This window comes from Garra rufa, chromosome 8 (genome assembly GCF_049309525.1).
Source record: "Garra rufa chromosome 8, GarRuf1.0, whole genome shotgun sequence".
In the NCBI taxonomy this organism is placed as follows: domain Eukaryota; kingdom Metazoa; phylum Chordata; class Actinopteri; order Cypriniformes; family Cyprinidae; genus Garra; species Garra rufa.
In genome coordinates, this window is record NC_133368.1 from 44,496,004 (window position 1) to 44,523,498 (window position 27,495).

Below are 27,495 nucleotides of genomic sequence, written 5' to 3' on the forward strand. Positions count from 1 at the left end.
TTGTTTATATTTTATTTATATTTTTTCAGTTTGTTTAGACACATTTTGTTTAGTTTTTTTGTTTTGTCACATTTTGTTTTGTGGTTTGTTTTGCTTTGTTTTCTTACATGGTGTAGAAACAATTTTCACTCAATTCACATGCTTTGTTTTGTTTAGTTTAAAAAAAATTTGTTTTGTTTAACCACATTTTGTTTTGTTGTGGTTTGTTTACTTTGTTTTGTTTTGTTTTGTTTAGTCGCATTTAGAATTTTGTTTTGTTTAGCCAAATTTTTTTGTTTTGTGGTTTGTTTGCTTTGTTTTGTGTAGAACCTTTTATAGCCACGTTTTGTTTTTGTTTGTTTTGTTATAACCACATTTTTGTTTTGTGGTTTGTTTGCTTTGTTTTGTTACATGATGTAGAAACCATTTTCACTTAATTCACACCAAAAAATCACTTAGTTTTTTTTTTTTTGTTTTGTTTAACCACATTTTGTTTTAGTTTGTTTTGTTATAACCATTTTTTTGTGGTTTGTTTGTTTGCTTTGTTTTGTTTTGTTTTATTTAGCCACAATGTTTTTTGTTTGGCCACATTTTGTTTTGTTATAGCCACATTTTTGGTTTTGTGGTTGGTTTGCTTTGTTTTGTTTTATTTAGCCACAATGTTTTTTGTTTGGCCACATTTTGTTTTGTTATAGCCACATTTTTGGTTTTGTGGTTGGTTTGCTTTGTTTTGTTTTATTTAGAACCTTTTTAGACACTTTTTGTTTTTTGTTATAGCCACATTTTGGTTTTGTGGTTGTTTTGTTAACCACATTTTGTTTTGTGATGTGTTTGATTTGATTTGTTTTGTTTTGTTTAGACACATTTTATTATTTTATTTATTTATTTTTTTTTTTGTTATCGCCACATTTTTTGTTTTGTGATGTGTTTGATTTGTTTTGTTTTGTTTAGACACTTTTTTTTTTGTTTAGACACATTTTTTGTTTTGTGGTTTGTTTGCTTTGTTTTGTTACATTTGATAACTATTACAAAGAAATGGCAAGTAACGTATGTACATGTAAAACATAATTTTTTTTTACATTGCAAATAAGGGGGCATTATCAAAATAACTTTGGCTTATTATTATTAATATGACACTGGAATCAAATGTTACATTATAGACCTGATTAAAACAAAAATTGTGAAATATAAATTAATAAGGATCCGTCTCAACTCAATATCGTAAGACAAACCTAATGAACCAACAACCCAACGGTCATTCAACCAAATTTATTACTGATGTCTGTGAGATGACGTTAATAATCTGCTGTAAACTGCAGTGTGATTTGGTAAGTGGTTATTAAATGTGACCAACATTAGGAACTCATTAACTCTTTTGACATTGTCCCCCCCCCCCCCCCCTCTAACTCCTTATACACTATTTCAGGTCTCTATTTAGTGAAGAGAACAGACTGTGCACACCTTGACCTTGTCTTATCAGTCTAATAAAGGGGAAGATAGGGTAGAAGGTGTGGACGGACTGCACTGATAGAAGAGACCCTCTGACATGAGAAAAACGCCACTGAGAGCAGCTCATCACAACAGGTATGAATCACTCTTTTTTTTACTTTTTCTATTACAAAAATACTGACAATTACACTGAAAAGCTTTGAGTAAGCAGTGCTCAACTAGTGCTCATTTGAAATATTATATGAAGTTGATTTGGAAATTATATCTCAATTGTTTCATCTACACTGTAAACAATGATTTTTTTTATTGTAAATAAAACAAAGATTAATTGAGTATGGTTTACAAGGAAATACCATTTCAGTCTTTCGGCTTCAAAATGTCATAATTCAGTGTTACTTGCCATTTTGTAAAAAAAAATTGACATTTCCAGTTGGAAATTTTTGATATGAACTTATTTCTAATCAGTATGATTTTTTTTTTTTCTTAGCAAATTCTCTCAAAACAAAATGAAATGAGCTGCTATTGAGATTATTTTTCTTCTAATCTAATTCATTTGTGTGATTTTATTTATTGTTTATGTATTTATTTTGTCCATGTTGCACTAATGGGTTTTACATTTTCTTGCACTACTGCATTTTATTGCACTAAATCATGTGTGAAGAAGAGTTTATGGGATTCTTAATATCCAGTAGCTATGTGTTATATAATCAATATGAAGTGCCAGATTAGTAATAGTAGGTAAAAGGTTATTGTCTTTAGTTTATCACAGAGGCATAAGGATAGGAAAGACAATACAGATAAAACTAAATGTTTTTTTTTTTTTTTTTTTTATTATTATTATGTATAATTTCATGCTGTTGATAAATGTGTCTTTTTTTCTGTAAAACTATGTTTCAGATGTGACCAAACTGAAGAATGAAGAAAAATAAAAGTGAAAACTCTCTGGGAGACGGTGCAGATAAAAACACACAATCAAACAAAACTGATGAAGGTATGAATTGTAGTATGCTGTGTTTAAATATAATTAAAAAAATGTATTTTGAAACACAATTATATGTATGTACATTATCAGTCAAAAGTTTTCTTACAGTAAGATTTTAAAGAAGTCTCTTCTGCTCACCAAGCCTGCATTTATTTGATCCAAAGTAGATAAAAAACAGTGAAATATTTTTACTATATAAAATAACTGATTTCTACTTTAATTTATTTTAAAATGTCATTTATTCCTGTGATTTCAAAGCTATTAAGTCACATGATCCTTCAGAAATCATTCTAATAGTCTGATTTGCTGCTCAAAAATTGTATTTATTTATTTGTTTTTTTTATTATTTAGTAATATTATTTATTACTTAATTTTGCATTAAAAACATTACTTATTATCATTATTATGTTGAAAACAGCTGAGTAGATTTTTTCAGGTTTCATTGAAGAACAAAAAGTTCAGAAGAACAGCATTTATCTCAAATATAAATCTTTCGCAACATAATAAATGTCTTTATCATTACTTATGATCAATTTAAAGCATCCTTGCTAAATAAAAGTATTTATTTCTATAATTTCTTTCCCCAAAAAAGCTCCCAAGCTTTTGAATGGTATAGTCACTAGTGTATAGTGTAACAAAAGCTTTTTATTTCAGATAAATGCTGATCTTTGGTTCTTTCTATTCGTCAAAGAATCCTGAAAATATTTAGCTGTTTTAAATATTGATAATAATAATAATAATTCAAGTTTCAAGTAAGTCAGCATATTAGAATGATTTCTGAAGGATCATGTGACACTAAAGACTGGAGTAATGATGCTGAAAATTTGGTTTTGATCACAGGAATAAATTACATTTTAAAATATATTCGCATAGAAAACAGTTATTTTAAATAGTAAAAATATTTCACAATATTAGTGCTTTTGCTGCATTTTGGATCAAATAGATGCAGGCTTGGTGAGCAGAAGACACTTCTTTAAAAAACACCAAAAACCTTTGACTGGTAGTGCAGTAATTAAGAAAAGCAAACTGATATTTAATGTTTTACTATGTGCAACTAATTTATTGAACACTTTTCTTACAACACAGATGCTGACCTCAAGTAAGTATTTTGTTTTTATTTTTTGACTTCTCTCTATATTATGTATGCATGATATGGCAAAAATGCCACAGAGAGTGACACATATGACACAGATGTCCTAGATATGATTTCATCATGTGTTGATATTCACATCTGAGATATACATTTCTTAAAGGTATAGTTAATTCAGAAATGAAAATTTGCTTTAAATATACTCACCTTCAGGCATTTTAAAATGTAGATGAGATCGGTTATTATTACGCAAACCCATATACAGTTTAGATCACCTAAGGCTGAATACATTTTCATTAACTTTTCATTTTATTGGTGAACTATACCTATAACATTTTATTTTAGTCTAGTGATGGATTTAGTGCTTTGGTTTTGATTAAATGTAATACTAAAAAAAAAAAAAAACATTTGAAAACTAAAAACACTCCCAATTGCTATAACACTACTGTTGACAGTATAACAGTGTGACAGAGTATAATTTTTTTTTTGTTCATTATTCACATTATTTCTTGTCTAGGTACTTTGTGTAGGTCTTTAATGTCAAATACTTAGATTTAACCAAATACTTCAATCAATCAAAATACTGTAAACTATTGGCTATAAAACTTGACTGTTTAAAACTGTTATACGTTTAAAAAAGGAGCTAATAGGGCTGCAATATTATGACAAAAATCGTTATTGTTGGTTATTGCTCTTAATATTGTAATAATGATTATAATGTCAATTATTAACTTTTGCATTTTGGGGAAACGGCTTGTCATAAATGTATATATATTCCAGCTCTGGCTTCACAGAAAAACATGTTGGCCCAGGATATTAGTTTAGTGGAAGTTAAGCAAAAACTCCCGTTATAATCGCTGAAGCTACGAAATGAATCTTTTATTTACATCGTATCTGCATTGTGTTTATGATGAGGGATAAATGCCTCTGATTGGCCCGTTTTCAGCGCTGACTAATTTAAGTGTCTCTGATTGGCCATTGCATTCCTAAGCTCAATGGAAATGCATGTGATTGATTATAAGGCTAAATGCTGCAAAACAAACAAAAAACAATGTGTAAAAAGCAATCTGATGCAGTGTGATCGAAGCAAAATGTAATTCAGTGAATAGACACTTTTCATTAATTTCACATTTAATTTTTTTTTTGTTTGTTTTTTTTGTTTAGTGAGTCCCTTGTTTGTCCAGTTAAATTGCCTGCTGTTCTTCAGAAAAATATTTCAGGTCCCACAAATTCTTTGGTTTTTCAGCATTTTTGTGTATTTGAACCCTTTCCAAAAATGACTGTATGATTTTGAGATCCATCTTTTCACACTGAGGACAACTGAGGGACTCATATGCAACTATTACAGAAGGTTCAAACACTCACTGATGCTCCTGACGGAAACACAATGCATTAAGAGCCAGGGAGTGAAAACTTTTGAATTTAAAGATTAGGGTAAATTTCACTTATGTTTTCTTCTGGGAAATTAAGAAAAATGTTCACATCTGCATTCTGTTCAAAAGTTTTCACCCCCTGGCTCTTAATGCATGGTTTTTCCATCTAAAGCATCAGTGAGCATTTAAACCTTCTGTAATAGTTGCATATGAGTCCCTCAGTTGCCCTCAGTGGGAAAAGATGGATCTCAAAATCATACAGTCATTGTTGGAAAGGGTTCAAATACACAAAAATGCTGAAAAACCAAAGAATTTGTGGGAGCTGAAGGATTTTTCTGAAGAACAGCAGGCAATTTAACTGTTCAGGACAAACAAGGGACTCATGAACAGCTATCACTAAACAAAAAAACACAGCTGTGGATCATTCAGGTAACAACACAGTATTAAGGATCAAGTGAATGTAAACTCTTAAACAGAGTCATTTTTATAAATTCAACTATTGTTTTCTCTTGTGGACTATATGTAAATGGATTTTACATGCAATATCTTATTCAGGTCAGTACTAAATAAAAAATAACATGCATTTTGTACGATCCCTCTTATTTTGGTAAAATAATTAACATTTTGCAAATTCTGCAAGGTGTATGTAAACTTTTGACCTCAACTGTAGTTAGACCAAAATAGCCTCATAAAGGTAACGTTAATGCCTGTGAAAATCAATTTTAAGCTGCAACAAAGTGTCTAAATTCTGCCTTTGTTTGAAGGAATGGCACTGACAAAACAAAAGAGAAAGTGCTGACAGTTGGATTCTTTCAGCTGGTAAGTGTTTTAATGTGATTCTGCTGTTTAGATTGAATCAAATCTTAGTTTTTTTTTCTCTCACATCACTCTTTTTGGTCTCTGTCTAGTTCCGTTTGTCCACATGGAAGGAGGTCCTGATGATGGTGGTGGGAAGCGTGTGCTCTCTGGTCCACGGCGCCGCGTCTCCACTCATGTTGCTGGTATATGGCCAGATGACCAACACCTTTGTGGACTATGAGCTTGAGATTCAGGAACTGGCTAACCCCAACAAAACCTGCATTAATAACACCATCACCTGGCTGGATGGGACTGTGGTCGAGCGGCCAGACAACGGCACCACATACTGTGGGTGAGTGAGGATGTTCATGATTTCAGATGGGATCTGCAATCTAAGCTGCCTCATATTACTGCTTTTTCAAAGTGTAAGAGACTTAATGGGTGTTTCCATTAAATAAATGTATTAGATTTTTTTTCTGAAACTCCTAGAAAAATATTTGAGCATAATCAAAGCACAGAGCTTCAAAATAAACATGGATAGCTCAGATTCTTTGGTTCTGGGAGACTTTGATGAGACGTTCAATTGAGACTAAATTTGAGTTCATTGAATCTGAGACATCAATATGATCTATTATGAAACATTAGAGGAGAAATGCATATGTGATTACTAGCATCTGTTTCTTTATAAACTAAGCAAGAGACTTAATCAAAAGTTTTAATTTGTGACCGTGGACCACAAAACCAGTCTTATTGTAGCAATAGCCAAATACATAGTATGGGTCAAAATTATTCATTTTTCTTGTATGCCAAAAATCATTAGGATATTAAGTAAAGATCATATTTTGTAAATTTCATTTTGTAAATATTGTCGCATACTAACAAACCATATATCAATGGAAAGCTTGCTTATTTAGCTTTAAATATAATAAAATGACCCTCCTGACTGGTTTTGTGGTCCAGGATCACATTTAAGCTTAATCTCATTGCTGTTTAATAGAAACAAATGAGACTGAACATACCTTATTTGTAATTTTTATTTTGGAAACTTAAAACTGTTCTGTTTGATTTTCTCATTAGCTCAAATCTAAAAGGTTTTGTTTTCATGTCAACTCCTTTTTTATTAATATATAATTTTTTATATAAATATTAAAAGTTGATATATACATTTGTTACATTTTTACTTATTAAATATATATTTTTAATATTTTATATATTTTTTTATGTGTATTTTATTATTTACATCAACATATTTAGGTTTTTATATTATACAAATATTTATTATATGCAATAATTTATTATTTTTTATTTACTTTACTTTTATCAACAAGATTATACTATTTTAATATTTATGTAAATATATTTACTTTTTTTATTTATAAAAATAATTATTACATTTTACATATGTACTTATATTACTTTTGTTTTATTTTATTTTACTTTTAACAAGTTAAATAGCTAGAAGGATTTTGGGCATAAGAACAGCAGGATGGGTTCAAACAATGTAAAATGTGTCACTTTGTGTGTCAAAAATATATTTTAAATGCTCTTGCTCTGTCCCTCTTTACAGTGTGGATATTGAGTCTGAAATGACCAAGTTTGCATTATACTATGTTGGAATTGGAATTGGAGTCCTTATTCTGAGTTACTTTCAGGTATATAAGAAAGTTTGTTCTCATCTCATTTGAAACTTCACTGTAATGGCCATCTAGATGAATGTACTTCTGACAAAAAGCATTTTTTCAAATCTCAGTATTGCTCCAGATCTGCGAAAACCTAAAAAAATCATGTTTTTTTTTTTTTAAATTTACAGTATTCATGAGTATTCATTCTGGTTTCAGATCGCTCTCTGGGTTACTGCTGCCGCCAGACAGATCCAACGCATCAGGAAAATGTACTTCCGGAAGATAATGCGCATGGAGATCGGCTGGTTTGACTGCAACTCTGTCGGGGAGCTAAACACAAGGATATCTGAGTAATATTAGAGTCTTTCTGTGTTATCTTGCACTATTGTTAACTTTGTTTATGAATCTGACATTAGTGGTGTTAAATATTAAACATTGCATTGATTTTGAAGATTGATCAGATTTTTTGGTGGATGATAAACAATTGGTACACTGTAAAAACTATTTCTTTGAAATTGATTATTGGAGGATGTTTAATAAGAAAATACTATTTCAGGTTTTCAATTTTAAAAGTTCACTTTTAATTCAGTGTGTTACTTGCCATTTCTTTGTAATTATTAGTGAAATTTATTAACAATTTCTATGGAAGCCCGTTCCATTATTGCAACTTATTTCACAATTATGACTTTTTTTTTTCTCAGAATTGTGAGATATAAACTCAAAATTGCGTGTTATAAAGTCAGAATTGCATAAACTTGCAATTTCCGAGTTATAAAGTCAGAATTCCGAGATATAAACCCGCAATTCTAAGAAATAAAGTCACAATTGCGTGATATAAACTCCCAATTGCAAGTTATAAAGTCAGAATTCCGAGATATAAACTCACAATTGTGAGAAATGAAGTCAGAATTCTGAGATATGAACTCATAATTGCGTTATAAAGTCAGAATTGCATAAACTCGCAATTTCCGAGTTATAAAGTCAGAATTCCGAGATATAAACCCGTAATTGTGAGAAATGAAGTCAGAATTCTGAGATATGAACTCATAATTGCGTTATAAAGTCAGAATTGCATAAACTCGCAATTTCTGAGTTATAAAGTCAGAATTCCGAGATATAAACCCGCAATTCTAAGAAATAAAGTCAAAATTGCGTGATATAAACTCCCAATTGCAAGTTATAAAGTCAGAATTCCGAGATATAAACTCACAATTGTGAGAAATGAAGTCAGAATTCTGAGATATGAACTCATAATTGCGTTATAAAGTCAGAATTGCATAAACTCGCAATTTCTGAGTTATAAAGTCAGAATTCCGAGATATAAACCCGCAATTCTAAGAAATAAAGTCAAAATTGCGTGATATAAACTCCCAATTGCAAGTTATAAAGTCAGAATTGCATAAACTCGCAATTTCTGAGTTATAAAGTCAGAATTCCGAGATATAAACCCGCAATTCTAAGAAATAAAGTCAAAATTGCGTGATATAAACTCCCAATTGCAAGTTATAAAGTCAGAATTCCGAGATATAAACTCACAATTGTGAGAAATGAAGTCAGAATTCTGAGATATGAACTCATAATTGCGTTATAAAGTCAGAATTGCATAAACTCGCAATTTCCGAGTTATAAAGTCAGAATTCCGAGATATAAACCCGTAATTGTGAGAAATGAAGTCAGAATTCTGAGATATGAACTCATAATTGCGTTATAAAGTCAGAATTGCATAAACTCGCAATTTCTGAGTTATAAAGTCAGAATTCCGAGATATAAACCCGCAATTCTAAGAAATAAAGTCAAAATTGCGTGATATAAACTCCCAATTGCAAGTTATAAAGTCAGAATTCCGAGATATAAACTCACAATTGTGAGAAATGAAGTCAGAATTCTGAGATATGAACTCATAATTGCGTTATAAAGTCAGAATTGCATAAACTCGCAATTTCCGAGTTATAAAGTCAGAATTCCGAGATATAAACCCGTAATTGTGAGAAATGAAGTCAGAATTCTGAGATATGAACTCATAATTGCGTTATAAAGTCAGAATTGCATAAACTCGCAATTTCTGAGTTATAAAGTCAGAATTCCAAGATATAAACCCGCAATTCTAAGAAATAAAGTCAAAATTGCGTGATATAAACTCCCAATTGCAAGTTATAAAGTCAGAATTCTGAGATATAAACTCACAATTGTGAGAAATGAAGTCAGAATTCTGAGATATGAACTCAAAATTGCGTTATAAAGTCAGAATTGCATAAACTCGCAATTTCCGAGTTATAAAGTCAGAATTCCGAGATATAAACCCGCAATTCTAAGAAATAAAGTCACAATTGCGTGATATAAACTCCCAATTGCAAGTTATAAAGTCAGAATTCCGAGATATAAACTCACAATTGTGAGAAATGAAGTCAGAATTGTGAGATATAAACTCATAATTGCGTTATAAAGTCAGAATTGCATAAACTCGCAATTTCTGAGTTATAAAGTCAGAATTCCGAGATATAAACCCGCAATTCTAAGAAATAAAGTCACAACTGCGTGATATAAACTCCCAATTGCAAGTTATAAAGTCAGAATTCCGAGATATAAACTCACAATTGTGAGAAATGAAGTCAGAATTCTGAGATATGAACTCATAATTGCGTTATAAAGTCAGAATTGCATAAAGTCGCAATTTCCGAGTTATAAAGTCAGAATTCCGAGATATAAACTCGCAATTGTGCATTTATATCTCACAGTTCTGAAGAAGAAAAAAAATCGTAATTGCGAGTTTATTTGATGAGATGTAAACTCACAATTGTGTGAGAAAAGTCAGAATTGTGAGATAAGAAGTCAAAATTAGTGGCAGAAATTGGCTTCTATTAATTTGTGAGTGAAAATTGTTTCACTTTTTTTTTTTTTTTTTAAGTGTAATGAAATCGAGTTTGTTTTTCATGTTTGTGATTTCTTTTTCCATGTAGTGACATCAACAAAATCAACAACGCTATAGCAGACCAGGTGTCCATCTTCATCGAAAGGATCTCGACGTTTATATTTGGTTTCATGGTGGGATTTATCGGCGGATGGAAGCTGACGCTAGTGGTGATAGCGGTTAGTCCTCTCATAGGACTGGCTGCAGGACTCATGGCGATGGTTTGTATACCTACAGACAGTTTAATAAGAAGATAGACCATTTGTAGCCTGCAATGTACCTTGAATGCAATAGAAATCACTTTAAATAAAACAGTCTGCCAAATGCATAAATGTCAATAAAGAAACTTGAATGAGAAAAATCTCATGATGTATGTTTTAAAAGAATAGCTCACTCAAATATGTTCTAAAAAATGTACTCATCCTTAGGCCATCCAAGATGTAGGCAAGTTTGTTTCTTAATCTGAACAAATTTGGATAAATGTAGCATTGCACCACTTGCTCACCAATGGATCTTCTGCAGTGAATGGGTGCCGTCAGAATGAGAGTCCAAACAGCTGATAAAAACAATAATCACTCCAGTCTATCAATTATCTTGTGACAACATCTTGTGAAGCAAAAATCTGTGTGTTGGTAAGAAACAAATCTTTCATTAAGAGGTTTTTAACTTGCTTTCTCTATCCGTAATATTTCTTCATTGAAAAAAAAGTATATCTTGTCTAAATCAGGTGTGAAATATGGACAGATCCAGCACTGTTAACAAGCAAAAACAGTCCAAAACAGCTCTAAACAAATATGTGAGTGGATTTAAATGTGAGAGGAGGACAACAGAGGATGGACTTTTTCACTAGAAGAAGTGTTATTATAGATTATGGGCTCGTATTTTAGCCAAAAGCTATAGTTTGAAGTTAAAATGCCTTAATAATGCATTTGTTTATTACAAACATTAAACTTCATTAACTGATGGACTGGAGTGGTGTGGATTACTTGTGGATTATTGTGATGTTTTTATCAGCTGTTTTGACTCTCATTCTGATTCACTGCAGAGGATCCATTGGTGAGCAATTGATGCAATGCTAAATTTCTCCAAATCTGTTTCCATGAAGAAACAAAACAAATCTACATCTCAGATGAGCAAATTGTAATTTTTGGGTGAATTATTTCTTTAAAATTGACATTTTGTGTTTCACCATTTGTCAGGTCTACATCATTATTTTTTCTGATTATTTTTTATATATAGGCTGTGGCGAGGTTGACGGGTCGTGAGCTGAAGGCCTATGCTAAAGCTGGAGCCGTGGCTGATGAAGTCCTTTCCTCCATCAGAACGGTGGCTGCTTTTGGAGGAGAGAACAAAGAAGCAGAGAGGTACAACCCAAGTTACATTTGGATATTCAAAGATTAACAAGATATGAGAAAACACTAAAATTTCCTCCATAATGTGGATTGTTAAAGGGTTGGAAGGAAGGGGTTAAAAAAGTAAAAGGGTTGGGAAGTCAGTTAAAGGATTAGTTCACTTTCAGAACAAAAAATTACAGATACAGTACTCACCCCCTTGTCATCCAAAATGTTCATGTCTTTCTTTCTTCAGTCATAAAGAAATTATGTTTTTGAGGAAAACATTTCAGGATTTCTCTCCATATAGTTTGAACTTCAAAAATGCAGTTTAAATGCAGCTTCAAATGGCTCTAAACGATCCCAGCCAAGGAAGAAGGGTCTTATCTAGTGAAACAATCAGTTATTTTTGAAACAAATTGACAATTTATATACTTTTTAACCTCAAATGCTCGTCTTGTCTAGTCTCTGCAATGCGCAGGTCAATATAGTTAGGGTATGATGAAAAACTCCCATCTCGTATTCTTCCCCAACTTCAAAATCATCCTACATCGCTGCAGAAGTACTGACCCAGTGTTAACAAAGTGAACATACAAAGAAGATCAAATGGCCTTTACAAAAACAAGATGAAAGCCCTAACTGTATTGACCTGGATTACACAGACTACGTATGCGCATCGCAGAGACGAGACAAAATGAGCATTTGAGGTTAAAAAGTATATAAATTGTCAATTTGTTTAAAAAAATAACTGATCGTTTCGCTAGATAAGACCCTGCTTCCTCTGCTGGGATCATTTAGAGCCTTTTGAAGCTGCATTTAAACTTTTTTGGAAGTTCAAACTCGGGGGCACCATACATATCCATTATATGGAGAGAAATCTTGAAATGTTTTCCTCAAAAAACATAACTTCTTTACAGCTGAAGAAAGAAACACATGAACATCTTGGATGACAAGGGGGTGAGTACATTATCTGTGAATTTTTGTTCTGAAGTGAACTACTCCTTTAAAAGGAAAGTTGTTTTTAAGGCATAGCAAGTAATTGCATCTTAGTGAAAGAATACGAAAATGTTTTTTGAGATGAATCATTCAAATGTGCACAGGCAGAGACTGTACAGGGATTTTTAGTTTTGTTTTGGTTGTTTCCACAGGTATGACAGGAACCTCGTGGAGGCCCAGGCATGGGGTATTAAGAAAGGAGTGATCATTGGTGTGTTTCAGGGTTACCTTTGGTGCATCATATTCCTGTGTTATGCTTTGGCTTTCTGGTACGGCTCAAAACTTGTCATTGAAACCAGGGAGCTTACAGCAGGTGGCCTCGTTCAGGTATTTAATTTAATTTAATTTAATTTAATTTAATTTTACAATTGTATTTAATTTTATTTTATTTTTATTCATTTATTTAATAAAAAATTTTTACCTGTCTTTTATTTTATTTTTTACTTTTTTGAAATTATTTTTCCGTAATGTTTCCAGTTAGTTGTAGCACAAATTTTACATAATGGTAATTGAAAGTGCTTTACATGAAAGTGATTAAAACATAATCATTAAAGGGGTATGAGATAAAAATAACAAAGAAGGTAATAAAATGGGATTTCAAATGTATTAAAAAGAAATAAAATTGTACAGTCCAGTCAGTAAGATGCAACACGTGCTCAGTCAGTAGCTTTTTTAAGAATTGTATTTAATGAAATGTTTTTGTTCTTTCAGGTGTTCTTTGGTGTTCTTATGGGTGCCATGAATCTGGGCCAGGCCTCTCCTTGCCTTGAGGCTTTTGCCTCTGGTCGGGCTGCAGCCAAGAGTATATTTGACACTATTGACAGGGTGAGAATAACACACACACACTTCTTCTCACAAAATCAATGAATTTCATTCTTTAAGCTTCAGGGAAAGATTAATCACTGTCACATCCTGTTCCCGTACAGGAACCAGAAATCGATTGCTTCTCAGAAGAAGGTCATACGTTAGACAAAATCAAAGGTGACATTGAATTCCACAGCGTTGACTTCAACTATCCCTCCCGTCCTGAAGTGAAAGTGGGTTATGGTTTTAGCATGCATGATTTAATCTAATGTTTGAAATTAAACAGTTAAATTTTATTAAATATCCAATACTGACTGAACATATCTTGTGTACAGATATTAGATGATTTGAATGTTGTGGTCAATGCTGGTGAGACGACTGCATTCGTTGGACCCAGTGGTTCAGGAAAGAGTACAACAATTCAACTTATCCAGAGGTTCTACGACCCAAAAGAAGGAATGGTATAGTAGTTAAAACCAATGTTATTCATGTTTTTTTTTTTTTTTTCAAATATGCCATTATATTATTTATTCATATTTTGAATTAGTATTTTTTTTTTTTTTACATTTCAATAAAATTTAAATTTTAGTTTATTTCTATTAAGCTTTCATTTATTTTTTATGTCATTTTTAGTGATCTTTCGAGTTTTATAACAACAATGAATGAACAAACAAACAAATGTGTATCAAGGAAAAATACGTTCTTTTTATTTTATCTCATTTTTAAAAATACCTCCTTGTATAAACATTAGTTTAAACCAAATGTCTGATATAGTGTTAAAAATCGTATTTTCATAATTTTCATAATTTATAGGTCACTCTGGATGGTCATGACATCAGAAGCCTGAATATCCAGTGGTTGCGTTCCCTCATTGGCATAGTGGAACAAGAGCCTGTTTTATTTGCCACCACAATTGCTGAGAACATCCGATACGGCCGTCCTGGAGTCACGATGGAGGAGATCATAGAAGCTACCAAACAGGCCAATGCTTACAACTTCATCATGGATCTTCCTCAGGTGCCAGTTACTGTATATGTCAAGATATGTCAGTAATTGCATTACCTCACTGAGAGATTACATGAAGTAACAGATAAAGTGTTTGATGACAGTAAAGAATTTTTTTTTCTTATTTAAGAGCATTTTGCATATCAAACTAAATACATTTTATCACTCTGTCATGTCATGCAGAAATTTGACACATTGGTGGGTGAAGGTGGGGGTCAGATGAGTGGAGGGCAGAAACAGAGGATCGCCATTGCTCGAGCGCTGGTCAGGAATCCCAGAATCCTCCTGTTAGACATGGCTACATCAGCACTGGATAATGAGAGTGAGGCTGTAGTACAGGAGGCCTTGGACAAGGTGAGTTTACAACATGCTTAAACCAAGACCAAAAAAACACCAAGCAAAATCCCAGCAACTACATGGAACACTTTTGCAAGCGCCCAGCGAATGCCCAAGCAACCACCCAGCAAACCACTTAAAATGCCTTAAACACCCAGAAATACCCTGGCAACCACTTAGAACACCTTAAGTGCCTAGCTACACCCTAGCAACCACTTAAACATCATAACAAGTGCCCAACTACACCCTAGCAACCACTTAGAACACTATAACAAGTGCCCAACTACACCCTGGCAACCACTTAGAACACCTTAAGTACTACACTCCAACCACCATTTAGAACAACTTAACAATCACCCAGCAACACCCTGGAAACCACATAGAACACCTTAACAAGCACTCAGCAACCAGTAGAACACCTTAAGCGCCCAGCAACACCCTGGCATCCACGTAGAACACATTAAGTGCCTAGCTACACCCCAACCACCATTTAGAAAAACTTAACAGTCACCCAGCAGCCACTTATAACACCTTAAGCACTCAGCAACACCCTGGCACCGCTAAGAACACCTTAAGTGCCTAGCAACACCCTGGAAACCACATAGAACACCTTAACAAGCACTCAGCAACCACATAGAACACCTTAAGCACCCAGCAACACCCTGTCTACCACCTTTGAACACCTTAAGTGCCTAGCTACACCCAAGCAACGACTTAGGACACCTTAGGTGCCCAGCCACACCCTAACAACCATGCAGAATATCTTAATACCTTAGCAAGCACACAGCAACCACTTTGAACACCTTAAGAACCCAGCAACACCTTGACAAATACTTAGAACACCCTAAGTGCCTAGCAACACCCTGGCAACCACTAAGAACACATTAACAATCACCCAGCAACCACTTAGAACACCTTAAGTGCCTAGCAACACCCTGGGAACCACTTAGAACACATTAACAATCACCCAGCAACCACTTAGAACAACTTAAGCGCCCAGCAATACTATGGCAGCCACTTAAAACACCTTAAACGACTAGCAACACCCTGGCAACCACTTAGAACACCTAAAGTGCCCAGCAACTACTTAGAACTCCTTAAGCATCCAGCAATACCTTGGCAACCACTTAAAACACCTTAAGTGACTAGCAACACCCAGCAGTCACTTAGAACACCTTAAGCACCCAGCAACACCTTGGCACCACTTAAAACACCTTAAGCGCTTAGCAACACCATGGAAACCACGTAGAACACCTTAACAAGCACTCAGCAACCACTTTGAACACCTTAAGTGCCAAGCAACACCCTGGCAACCACTTTGAACACCTTAAGTGCCTAGCAACACCCTGGCAACCACTTTGAACACCTTAAGTGCCTAGCTACACCCCAGCAACCACTTAGGACACCTTAGGTGCCCAGCAACACCCTAACAACCATGTAGAACATCTTAAGCACCTAGCAACACCCTCACAACCATTTAAACACCACACGTGCCTAGCAACACCCAGCAACCGCTTAGAACACCTTAAGTGCCCAGCAATACCCTGTTAGTCTAATTATGTTCTTGTAAGCAAATGCTGGTTTGTTCAAGAGATATTTCCATATTTTTGTTGTTGCACATACTCATTCAATAACATTTTTCAGGCTAGACAGGGAAGAACGACTATCAGCATCACACACCGTCTGTCCACAATCCGTAACGCAGATGTGATCGTGGGTTTTGAGCATGGACGCGCTGTAGAGAGAGGCACACACAGCCAGTTACTGGACAGAAAAGGAGTTTACTTCACCCTAGTCACACTCCAGAATCAAGGAAAGGATACAGACAATGATAAACCAGAGAACAGTGAGTACAGTGAGTTTTGGAAGTTATTTCCACAAGAAAATATTTTTTGTGTGCATTTTTGGGTAAAAAGTTTCTTTAGACACTAACATGACACTAAATCACTCAGCTGCTGAGATGACCATTACAGAGGAGGATGAACTTGAGAAAGTAAGGAGCTTTAGCAGAGGAAGTTACCAGAGTTCCTTAAGGTACATAAACCGTATGATGTTTATTATTATCTAGAGAGTCCAAAATGTTCTCTTATTAAAGTAAAAAGCATTCCCTATAGGCGTTCTCTGAGACAGCGATCACATTCTCAGATGTCAAACAACATTCCGGGTGCCATATCTGGAAAATTGGAAATCCACTCTGATTATTCTGAAATGGAGGAAGTTGAAGCAAACAACAAGGTCTGGAACTGAATACAGTATGCAATAAGGCTTATTTAATATATTTTTTTCTATATTTCTTTCTATATTTATCTGAAGTTCCCTATCTTGTCTTTCAGAAATGCAAGGGTAAAGATGAAGAGGTCATCGAACCGGCTCCTGTGGCACGAATCCTGAAGTATAACCGTCCCGAGTGGCCGTATATGGTGCTGGGCTCTTTAGGTGCTGCCATCAATGGATCTGTCAACCCCATCTATGCTCTTTTATTCAGTGAAATCCTTGGGGTGAGACTCACACACATGTACATACTGTAAGATACAATCTGATTTGACTATTATTTATTCCTAACCGTAGTATTGAACTTTGAGATGTCTCAAATTTTGTGGTTAATTGAAAGGTTTTCTAATGCTGAAATGTATAATCTGTTATTAAGTGTATTCTGTTATTAAACTTATAAACTGAGTTTAACAATATCACGGTTGGTTTTCAGACATTCTCCATTCAAGACCTGGGTGAACAGAAAAGGCAGATAAATGGGATTTGTATTTTGTTTGTCAGCATAGGAGTCATGAGCTTCTTTTCACAGTTCTTACAGGTATTCCCACAGTTCCTTGTTGAGGATTTGTATACCCACATTTTATCTTTTCCCATGAGAAATATGTGTTATAATATGTCAACAAATCACTGATACTGTGATATGTTTATTGCAGGGCTACTCATTTGCCAAATCAGGGGAGCTGTTAACTCGCAGGCTGAGGAAGGTTGGATTTCAGGCAATGTTGACGCAAGAGATCGGCTGGTTCGACAACCCCATTAACAGTCCTGGAGCTTTGACTACAAGACTAGCCACTGACGCCTCCATGGTGCAGGGGGTAAGTGACAAAACATACAGAAAATATAATAATAGGCTGGAGAAAGTATTCATTGTATAAGCAAAGAGGTGTTTCTTAAAAGGGATAGTTCAACCAAAAATGAAAATTTGATGTTTATCTGCTTACCCCCAGGGCATCCAAGATGTCCCTGGTGTAAAAAAAGCGCATATGCTGGTTAGGTATGTTTTGATGCTGGTTTAAGCTGGTAACTCAAACCGTTGCAGTCTGTCAGTTATATAATGGCAGTCAATGGGTACCAAATCTTTGACAGAAAAAACCATACACCAATACCAAATTAAACCCTGCGGCTTGTGACGATACATTGAGGTGTTAAGACACAAAACAATCGGTCTGTGCAAGAAACTGAACAGTATTTATATCATTATTTTCCGTCTGATCCACTGCAACACTTTATTTTGATAGTCCACTTTAGACATTCTACTAACAGTAAGTAACTTTGCAACTACATGTCAACTAGCAGTCATTAGAGTATTAGTAAACTGTCTGCTTAATATTTTCTAACACTTCATTTTGATAGGTCCGCAACATACAACATACTGACTATAAGATTCTTTGCAAGTATGTGTCAACTTATTCTACTAACCCTAAACCTAACCTAACAGTCTACTCTGAGAGTTAAATTAATGAGAATTAGTTGACATGTAAAAACATTACTAACATTATTAGTTGACTTTAGGGTTAAAAATAACATAAAAAAAAGTTTCGTATGTACTTTTGCAGAAAAAGTGCAAAAAAGAACAGTACTAACAAAAAAGCTGGAGAAAGCATTCATATCATATGCAAATAGTGTGTTTCTTAAAGGTGCAGAAGTGAAAAACTGACTATTTAACTCTAAGGACCAGAGAGAGTCTTGAAGATGGATAGAAAAACAAAATTATGAATTTGGCACATTGAAACTTTACCAACAGTATAACTGGACTTCAGTAGCATAAAATTACATTAAAACACTTGATGCAAGTGCATTTTTGTAACATTGCAAAAGCAAAAAAACAAATATTCTTATTGGACCTTACTACATTAGAGAAATATATGACATGCACCTTACATCATTTATATAGTTAAGCATGTGTTTGACTGAGTTTAATGTGTTATTCCAAAGGCTACAGGTTCGCAGATCGGCATGGTTGTGAATTCACTGTTTAACATCGGCGCTTCCTTCATTATTGCATATTACTTCAGCTGGAAATTAAGTCTAGTGGTGACCTGCTTCCTTCCTCTCATCGGCCTGTCTGGAGTTTTTCAGGCTAAAATGTTGACAGGATTTGCTAATGAGGATAAAAATGCACTGGAGGCTGCTGGACAGGTACAGTAAAAGTCTTGTTAAATAAGGTCCGGCTCATTAATGTGAATGCATCATTCATGCTTTTACTGAGGCAGCAGATGCATATGCATAATGTGCAACCAGTGTAGTCAGATTTGTGATTTGCAAATCACAGATTCTTTTTAATTAATGTCAAAAAGGCTCATTAATCAGCCAGTCATAATCATTTGTTTGAAACATCTTATGACTTACTAATCAATCAGAGTGGCTTACTTACGCAAAATAAATCAGTTGTGTTATTCGTACTTATGTACTGGTTTTAGTATTGTGAAAGATGTACATATGTAGTTTTGTTGCTGTAAATAGGACTTTAGTTTAAGAAACACATGATATGTTGTATTGTTTTTATGTAGCATTTAGCATTACATAGAACTAATTATATTGGTATACGTCAAAATTACTAAAAGAATAGTTATGAATATGAATTGTAATCATTTAGTAGAATCACAGTCTTTATCTGTTCAGTGATATGTGGAAATATATTAACAAAATAAATGGCAAACGTTTAGGGTCAGTAAGATTTTAAAGAAATAATTCTGCATTAATTTGATCAGAAGTGACAGTAAAAATATTGATAATGTCAAAAATTATTCATATTTCAAATAAACACCATCTTTTAAATATTATTGTCTTCAAATATCCGGAATTTTCAACAATAATAATAAGAAGAAATGTTTTTGAAATGATTTCTGAAGGATCATGTGACACCGAAGGCTGAAGTAATGGTGCTGAAAATTTAGCTTTGCATCACAGGAATAAATTACATTTTAAAACATATTCAAATAGAAAAGAGCTATCTGAAATTGCAATAATATTTCATATTTTTAATGATTTTACTGGATTTTTGATCAAACAAATGCAGCCTTGGTGAGCAAAAAAGACTTTTGTGTCCTGCATGTTTTGCTCTTTCCTATTTCACAAACAAGAATACTGCCAAACAAAAGTACTATTATTTTTGTTACTCATATCAGTGTAAATTGTACTTTCTGTTTTCATGCAGGTGTCCAGTGAAGCTCTGAGTAACATCAGGACCATCGCCGGTTTAGCCAAAGAGAAACACTTTGTGTCTCAATATGAAGAGCAATTACAAGCACCATATAAAGGGGCAAAGAAAAAAGCTCATGTTTATGGGATCTGTTTTGCTTTCGCGCAGTGTGTCATTTTCATGGCCTTCGCTGCCTCTTTTAGATACGGCGGCTATTTGGTCAGTAATGAGAGGCTTCCATACATGCTGGTGTTCAGGTTAGTGCTCAGTACAGGTTTTTATTTATTTTTGTTGTTTTTTTACATACATAAATGCATTTAATTGCATGCAGTATATACAAGATAGCATCAGTTATAAAGCATGCATTTTTCACTAAAGGGAATTGTTTGAAATGTACCTGGAGATCAAGTAATTATTGTCATTAATAGATGCTGTGTGTGTTTATTTCTCAGAGTCATTTCAGCTCTGGTGACCAGTGCCACTGCACTTGGCAGAGCTTCATCTTTCACACCAGACTACGCCAAGGCTAAGATTGCTGCTGCCCAACTTTTTAAACTGTTGGACAGGGTTCCCAAAATTAGCATCAGCAAAACAGAAGGACAGAGTTGGGTAAGTTGTTTTTTCACCAGCTGTTAACTTTCCCTATTTTCTAACATTTAAAAACTGACTAGTTAACATGTTCCATTTATGGCCATTAATATATGTGACCCTGGACCACAAAACCAAGTCTTAAGTAGCATGGGTATTTTTGTAGCAAAAGCCAAAAATACACTGTATGTATGCCAAAAATCATTAGGATATTAAGTAATTATTAAGTATCATGTTCCATGAAGATATTTTGTAAATTTCCTACCATAAATATATCAAAACTTAATTTTTGATTAGTAATATGCATTGCTGAGAACTTCATTTGAACAACTTTAAAGGTGATTTTCTCAATATTTAGATTTTTTTATACCCTCAGATTTCAGATTTTTAAATAGTTGTATCTCTGCCAAATATTGAAATATCCTAACAAAACCATAAGTCAATGGAAAACATATTTATTTAACCTTTTTTATGATGCATTTAAAATTTACTTGGTTTTGTGGTCCAGGGTCACATATAGCCAAAAATCTGCAAATCTGAATGTGCAAACTGACCAAAAGAAAGCGTTTTGAATGGCTAGTTCTCCGATTGAAAGTGTTGGCTGCTTTTTTGACCCTTTATTACTGTTTATATATTCTACTTCTAGTCATTTTTTGTTTTGTTTTATTTTTATTTCGGTGATGTCTGTCAGTTGGTTAGGGCTTATTATTCCCCAAAATATTTTTTTTTAAGTGTTCAGAACCTGTCAAATTAATTTTTATTTTATTTTAACATTTATTATTTAGTTTATTTTTGTTTTTGTTTATTTTGTTTTATTTTATTCCATATTTTATTTTACTTTTATTTTTTATTTTATTTTACATTTCGTATTTTATTTCATTTTATTTTGTTTAATGTAATTTTATTTTCAATTTCATTGCTAACTGTCATGTGGAATAAACATTTTGTGCATGTTATAATAATAAATGCTTACAATTTATTTATTTAGCTTTATTTTATTGTCTATTTCATATTATATTTTTATTTTAATTTTTGTTTTCTTTAGATTTTTTTATTAAACTGTTCTATTTTATTCTACATTTTTTTTTGTTATTTTTAATATTTATAATAATTAATTTCCCCCATTACCTATATCAGTGACATTTGTCAGGTGGTAGGGACATTTAATGCATGTTATTATTTTATTATTATTATTATTATATATTTTGTGGTTTCTAGTGCATGTCTGTTCTCTGTTTCATCTAAAAGTTCTAAAAGTTTTAAAGTTCTAAAAGTATTAAAGGGAGACACTGCAGGCAAAAACGTTGTTTTTTCAGGCACCTAAGTTTGAGATTTTGGGCTTTTTGGTGTTTTTTCAGACTGGTGGAAAGAAAACATCCAAAAATCACTGTTAAATGTTTCTTTTATTGCGCTTTATCTATTTGTGTCAATAGATTTCAATTACAATGCATATTTTTAAAGGCTTTTTTCTCAAAATGAGTTTTGACTTCATCCAGTGTTTAGATTTTTGTATTAGAAATGTATGCAAATTATCGCATATTTCATTAAATAATAGATCATTTGCATATTTAAACCTAACATTTTAGAAAACTTGTAATACAAAAAATGTTTGCAATTATCAAAGTAATCAATCAACTGGGTAAGTAAGGTGATAATTATTAGTTAACTTTTTTACCCTATTCACCTGCAGTGTCTCGCCTTTTAGCAAATATGCTTTGAAATGTGCATTCTTTGCTTTATAATGTCGTCTTCTATGCTGTTACAGGATGACTTTAAGGGTCGAATAGAATTCAAAGGGTGCAGGTTCACGTATCCAAGCAGGCCAGACATCCAGGTTTTGAGGGGGCTGGAGGTCTCAGTAAATCCAGGACAGACTCTTGCTTTTGTGGGCAGCAGTGGCTGCGGGAAGAGCACCAGTGTTCAACTGCTGGAGCGATTCTATGACCCCGATGAAGGACAAGTGGTATGAAACCACATTTATTACATATTTACATTTACATTTATGCACAGAGCTAATTTGTTACAAAACCAACAATATTCATAATATCTTTTAATGAATATTTAATTTGCTCTGAAATTGCTTAAAGGAACACTCCACTTTTTTTGGAAATAGGCTCATTCTCCAACTCCCCCCGAGTTAATAAGTTGAGTTTTACCGTTTTGAAATCCATTCAGCTGTTCTCCTGTTCTGGCGATATCACTTTTAGCATAGCTTAGCATAGATCATTGAATCCTATTAGACCAATAGCATCGCGTTCAAAAATGACCAACGAGTTTACATATTTGTTGTATTTAAAACTTGAATCTTCTGTAGTTATATTGTGTACTAAGACCGGTGGAAATGCAAAGCTTCAATTTTCTAGGCTGATAAGATTAGGAACTACACTCCCATTCCGGCGTAATAGTCAAGGAAGTTTGCTGTCGTAATAAGGCCAAAGCAGGAGCAGTAATACCACGCAGCACATGTGCAAATGCTAAACTAGCTGGGAACTAATTTCTGATAATACTCCGCCTGCTTCGGCCATATTACGGCAGCAAACTTCCTTGACTATTACGCCGGAATGGGAGTGTAGTTCCTAATCTTATCAGCCTAGAAACTCGCAGGTTTGCATTTCCACCGGTCTTAGTACACGATATAACTACAGAAGAGTCAAGTTTTAAATACAACAAATATGGAAACTCGTTGGTCATTTTTGAACGCGATGCTATTGGTCTAATAGGATTCAATGATCTATGCTAAGCTATGCTAAAAGTGATACCGCCAGAACAGGAGAACGGCTGAATGGATTTCAAAATGGTAAAAATCAACTTATTAACTCGGGGGCAGTTGGAGAATGAGCCTATTTCCAAAAAAAGTGGAGTGTTCCTTTAAAACGGAAGCTTTTTTCCCCGTCACCCTGGGATGAAACGAGCCATCCAATTAGATTTGAGCTTTACATCACATGCCCTTTAAAAGTAATCACAGAAGGTTAAAAGTAATCTAAAAGTAATCAAAAAGTAGTTGGATTATATTACCTAAAATTAATCTAAAAGTAATCTTGGGAAGTTAAAAGTAATCTAAAAGTAATCAAAGAGTAGTTGGATTATATTAGCTAAAACTAATCTCAGTAGTTTTAGGAAGTTAAAAGTAATCTAAAAATAATTGTGGGTGGATAAAAGTAATCTAACAGTAATCTATAAATAGATTAGATTAAAATTAAACTAAGAGTAATTTTAGGAGGTTAAAAGTAATCCAAAAGTAATAAATTAGATAGATTATATTACCAAAATCTAATCTAAGAGTAGTTTTAGTAAATTAAAAGTAATCTAAGAATAATCATAGGCGGTTAAAAGTAATCTAACAGTAATCCATAAATAGTTGGATTATATTAGCTAAAACTAATCTAAGAGTAATTAAAAGTAATCCAAAAGTAATAAAGTAGTTGGCTTATATTGCCTAAAAACTAATCTAAGAGTAATCTTAGGAGGTTAAAGGTAATTTGAAAGTAATCGTAGGATGTTAAAAGTAATCTAAAAGTAATCAAAGAGTAGTTCTCTAATTTGCTCTGAAATTGCTTAAAACTGAAGCCACTGCTTTGTTGCAAGAATTATTACAACATATATTTTAAAAGATTCACAATGAAGGAGTAAAAAATGTAAAATCTCGTTTAAAATAATCACGCCATTTTTCTAAAAACAAACAAAGAACTGCAACTACTAGACCCTATTAACATATTTCAATTCACAAGATGAGGAAGGATTGCAAAATCCTTGATTGTGACAAACAAACCATGACTTTTTCTTTTTGCCCTAGCTGATTGATGGACGTCCATCTGCGAGCATCAGCGTCCCCTTCCTGAGGTCTCAGATTGGCATCGTATCTCAGGAGCCGGTGCTGTTCGACTGCAGTATTGCAGAGAATATCCAGTATGGTGATAATTCTCGTACCGTGAGCATGGAGGAGATTATAGAGGCTGCTAAGAAGGCCTATCTGCACGATTTTGTGATGACGTTACCTGATGTAAGTTATTTTCTTTTGTCTAAAGGTTTAATAAAATGTTCCATAAACAGATTTTTCTGAATATTGTGGTGTTTTTCAGAAATATGAAACTCAGGTCGGTGCTCAAGGCTCTCAGCTTTCCCGTGGACAGAAACAGCGCATAGCGATCGCAAGGGCCATCGTCAGAAACCCTAAAATCCTGCTGTTGGATGAGGCCACGTCTGCACTTGATACTGAGAGTGAGAAGGTAAAAGAGCATCAGTGTGTGAATGCACTTATTTATAGTCTGACTGTAATTTCGCACCAGACAAATTTGACAGATTCTCAATATTGTCTTCAGTGCTGAGTAATAACTGATTATATGTAATCTGAATTATGTAATCAGATTCTAAAAATGTAACACTTGTAGAAATCTTAGGAGGTTAAAAGTAATCTAAAATAATCAAAGGGTAGTTTGTAACATTTAGTAATATTGTCTTCAGTGCTGAGTAATAGCTGATTATATGTAATCTGAATTATGTAATCAGATTCTAAAAATGTAGCACTTGTAATTAGATTATATTATGTATACAGTTACTTTTTATTGATTACTTGATTACTTAGTATTTACAAAAAAGGCAAGTTATTCATAATTAATTGATTTTTCCCTATTTTTTTGATCATTTAAATTTTCTTTTCTCAAAATGCCTAGTTCTAATATGATAATCTTCCAATTTTGTGAAAGTGCACACACAGCGAGATTTTTTGAATTTTAGTTTTAAATCATTATATATTTTGTATATTTTATTTTCACATTTTTTAAGGTTTCAATTAATTATTACCTTTTTAATCATTTACGAACTTCCTTCACAAATAGACAAACCCTGACATAATGTAATGTTTAATGCTCTTCATGTTGTTGATAAAAAATTGAGTAAAAAATCAGTATGATACAAGTTTTTATTTAACTCAATTTTTTTGTAGTTTTAGGAAGGTAAAGGTAATCTAAAAATAATTGTAGGTGGTTAAAAGTAATCTAACAGTAATTTTAGGAGGTTAAAAGTCATTAGAAAGTAATGGTGGGATGTTAAAAGTAATCTAAAAGTAATCAAAGAGTGGTTTGATTCTATTAACTAAAATTAATCTAAGAGTAATCTTAGGAGGTTAAAAGTAATCTAAAATTAATCAAAATAGTAGTTTGATTATATTATCCTAAAATTAATCTGAGTAGTTTTAGGAAGTTAAAAGTAATCTAAAAATAATTGTGGGTGGTTAAAAGTAATCCAACAGTAATCCATAAATAGTTTGATTATATTACATAAAAGTGTAATTTTAGGAGGTTAAAATTAATCTAAAAGGAATCATATGATGTTAAAAGTAATCTAAAAATAATCAAAGAGTAGTTTTAGGAAGTTAAAAGTAATCTAAAATTAATCATAAGCAGTGTACATCTAAAAAGAATCATAAGCAATCATAAAAGTAATTTGATTATATTACCTAAAACTAATCTAAGAGTAATCTTAGGAGGTTAAAAGTAATTTGAAAGTAATCGAAGGACATTAAAAGTAATCTAAAAGTAATCGAAGAGTAGTTTGATTATATTACCTAAAATTAATCTAAGAGTAACTGTAGGAGGTTAAAAGTAATCTAAAAATAATTGTAAGTGGTTAAATGTCATCTAAAAATATTTTAAAAAGTAGTCAGATTATATTACGTGAATTCAATCTAAGAGTAATTTTAGGAGGGCAAAGGAATCTAAAAGTAATTTTAAAAAGTAATTTGATTATATTACCTAAAATTAATCTAAGAGTAATCTTAGGAGGTTAAAAGTAATTTACAAGTAATCGAAGGACATTAAAAGTAATCTAAAAGTAATCGAAGAGTAGTTTGATTATATTACCTAAAATTAATCTAAGAGTAACTGTAGGAATAATTGTAAATGGTTAAAAGTCATCTGAAAATATTTTAAAAAGTAGTCTGATTATATTACGTAAATTTAATTTTAGGAGGGCAAAGAAATCTAAACGTAATTTTAAAAAGTAGTTGGATTATATTACCTAAAATTAATCTAAGAGCATGTAAAAGTAATTGTAGGTTAAAAGTAATCTAAAAGTAATCCAAAAGTAAGATTATGTTGCATAAATGTTTAATGTAATAGGTTACATTACTAACTACAATTTTTATGTAATTTGTATTCAAGAATGGAATACAATTTTTAAGTCTACTCAGCACTGATTATCTGTATTTTCAAATACTTTTGAATGCACAAACTGTCTTTGATTTTCAATCTTCAGGTTGTTCAGGCTGCGCTGGATGAGGCCCGTCAGGGACGCACATGCATTGTCATTGCTCACAGGCTTTCCACCATTCAGTCTGCTGACACCATCGCTGTGATGTCACAGGGAGTGGTCATCGAGAAAGGGACCCACGAGGAGCTCATGGCCAGGAAAGCAGCATACTACAAACTTGTCACCACAGGGGCCCCTATTAGTTAAAAACTAGATAGCTGGTAGTCCCACCTCAATCTCATGCTATTACTTGAGCAACCATTGGTTTGTCTGGCCAAGTCGGGCTGCTCAAACAGATCACAACTCATTACATTTGGTAATGAAATTACTTAACGATTGTTGAGGTGTTTTTTTATTGATATGTATTTATTGATAAGTATATGTTTATTATGTCCTGACAATATCCTGTATGTTTTCATTGTGCTTAAGTCAGCTCAGGTGTGCTTAGTCAGCCTGGATGACCTTTGTTTTGTTTTCAATAAACTGAATCAAAATGTAATCTATTAAAAATGTGTGACATGCATACATTTGATATCTACTAAAAGGTTGCTGAGATTCGACTTCGCTGAAGATAT

At 33.1% G+C, this 27,495-nt stretch overlaps 1 protein-coding gene across 1 annotated transcript; it reads left to right on the plus strand.

Annotated features, from left to right (window-relative positions):
• The first annotated feature begins 1,423 nt into the window (after positions 1 to 1,423).
• abcb11a (ATP-binding cassette, sub-family B (MDR/TAP), member 11a) lies at positions 1,424 to 27,235 on the plus strand. Its single transcript, XM_073846186.1, has 28 exons — positions 1,424 to 1,563; positions 2,326 to 2,419; positions 3,497 to 3,509; positions 5,638 to 5,692; positions 5,782 to 6,023; positions 7,239 to 7,323; positions 7,510 to 7,643; positions 10,251 to 10,422; positions 11,441 to 11,565; positions 12,681 to 12,855; positions 13,240 to 13,353; positions 13,455 to 13,565; positions 13,668 to 13,793; positions 14,146 to 14,349; positions 14,521 to 14,691; positions 16,318 to 16,519; positions 16,626 to 16,707; positions 16,788 to 16,908; positions 17,007 to 17,171; positions 17,378 to 17,482; positions 17,598 to 17,759; positions 18,880 to 19,083; positions 20,102 to 20,343; positions 20,539 to 20,695; positions 22,440 to 22,637; positions 24,468 to 24,674; positions 24,754 to 24,900; positions 26,927 to 27,235. The coding sequence occupies exons 2-28, from the start codon at positions 2,344 to 2,346 to the stop codon at positions 27,125 to 27,127; spliced, it is 3,996 nt and encodes a 1,331-aa protein (XP_073702287.1). The 5' UTR covers positions 1,424 to 1,563; positions 2,326 to 2,343; the 3' UTR covers positions 27,128 to 27,235.
• The last annotated feature ends 260 nt before the right edge of the window (positions 27,236 to 27,495 follow it).

Coding starts and splice junctions, on each gene's coding strand:
- abcb11a (XM_073846186.1), top strand. CDS start 2,344: ATGAAGAAAAATAAAAGTGAAAACTCTCTGGGAGACGGTGCAGATAAA. Junction 6,024..7,238: donor AACGGCACCACATACTGTGG/GTGAGTGAGGAT, acceptor CCCTCTTTACAG/TGTGGATATTGAGTCTGAAA. Junction 11,566..12,680: donor GAGAACAAAGAAGCAGAGAG/GTACAACCCAAG, acceptor TTGTTTCCACAG/GTATGACAGGAACCTCGTGG.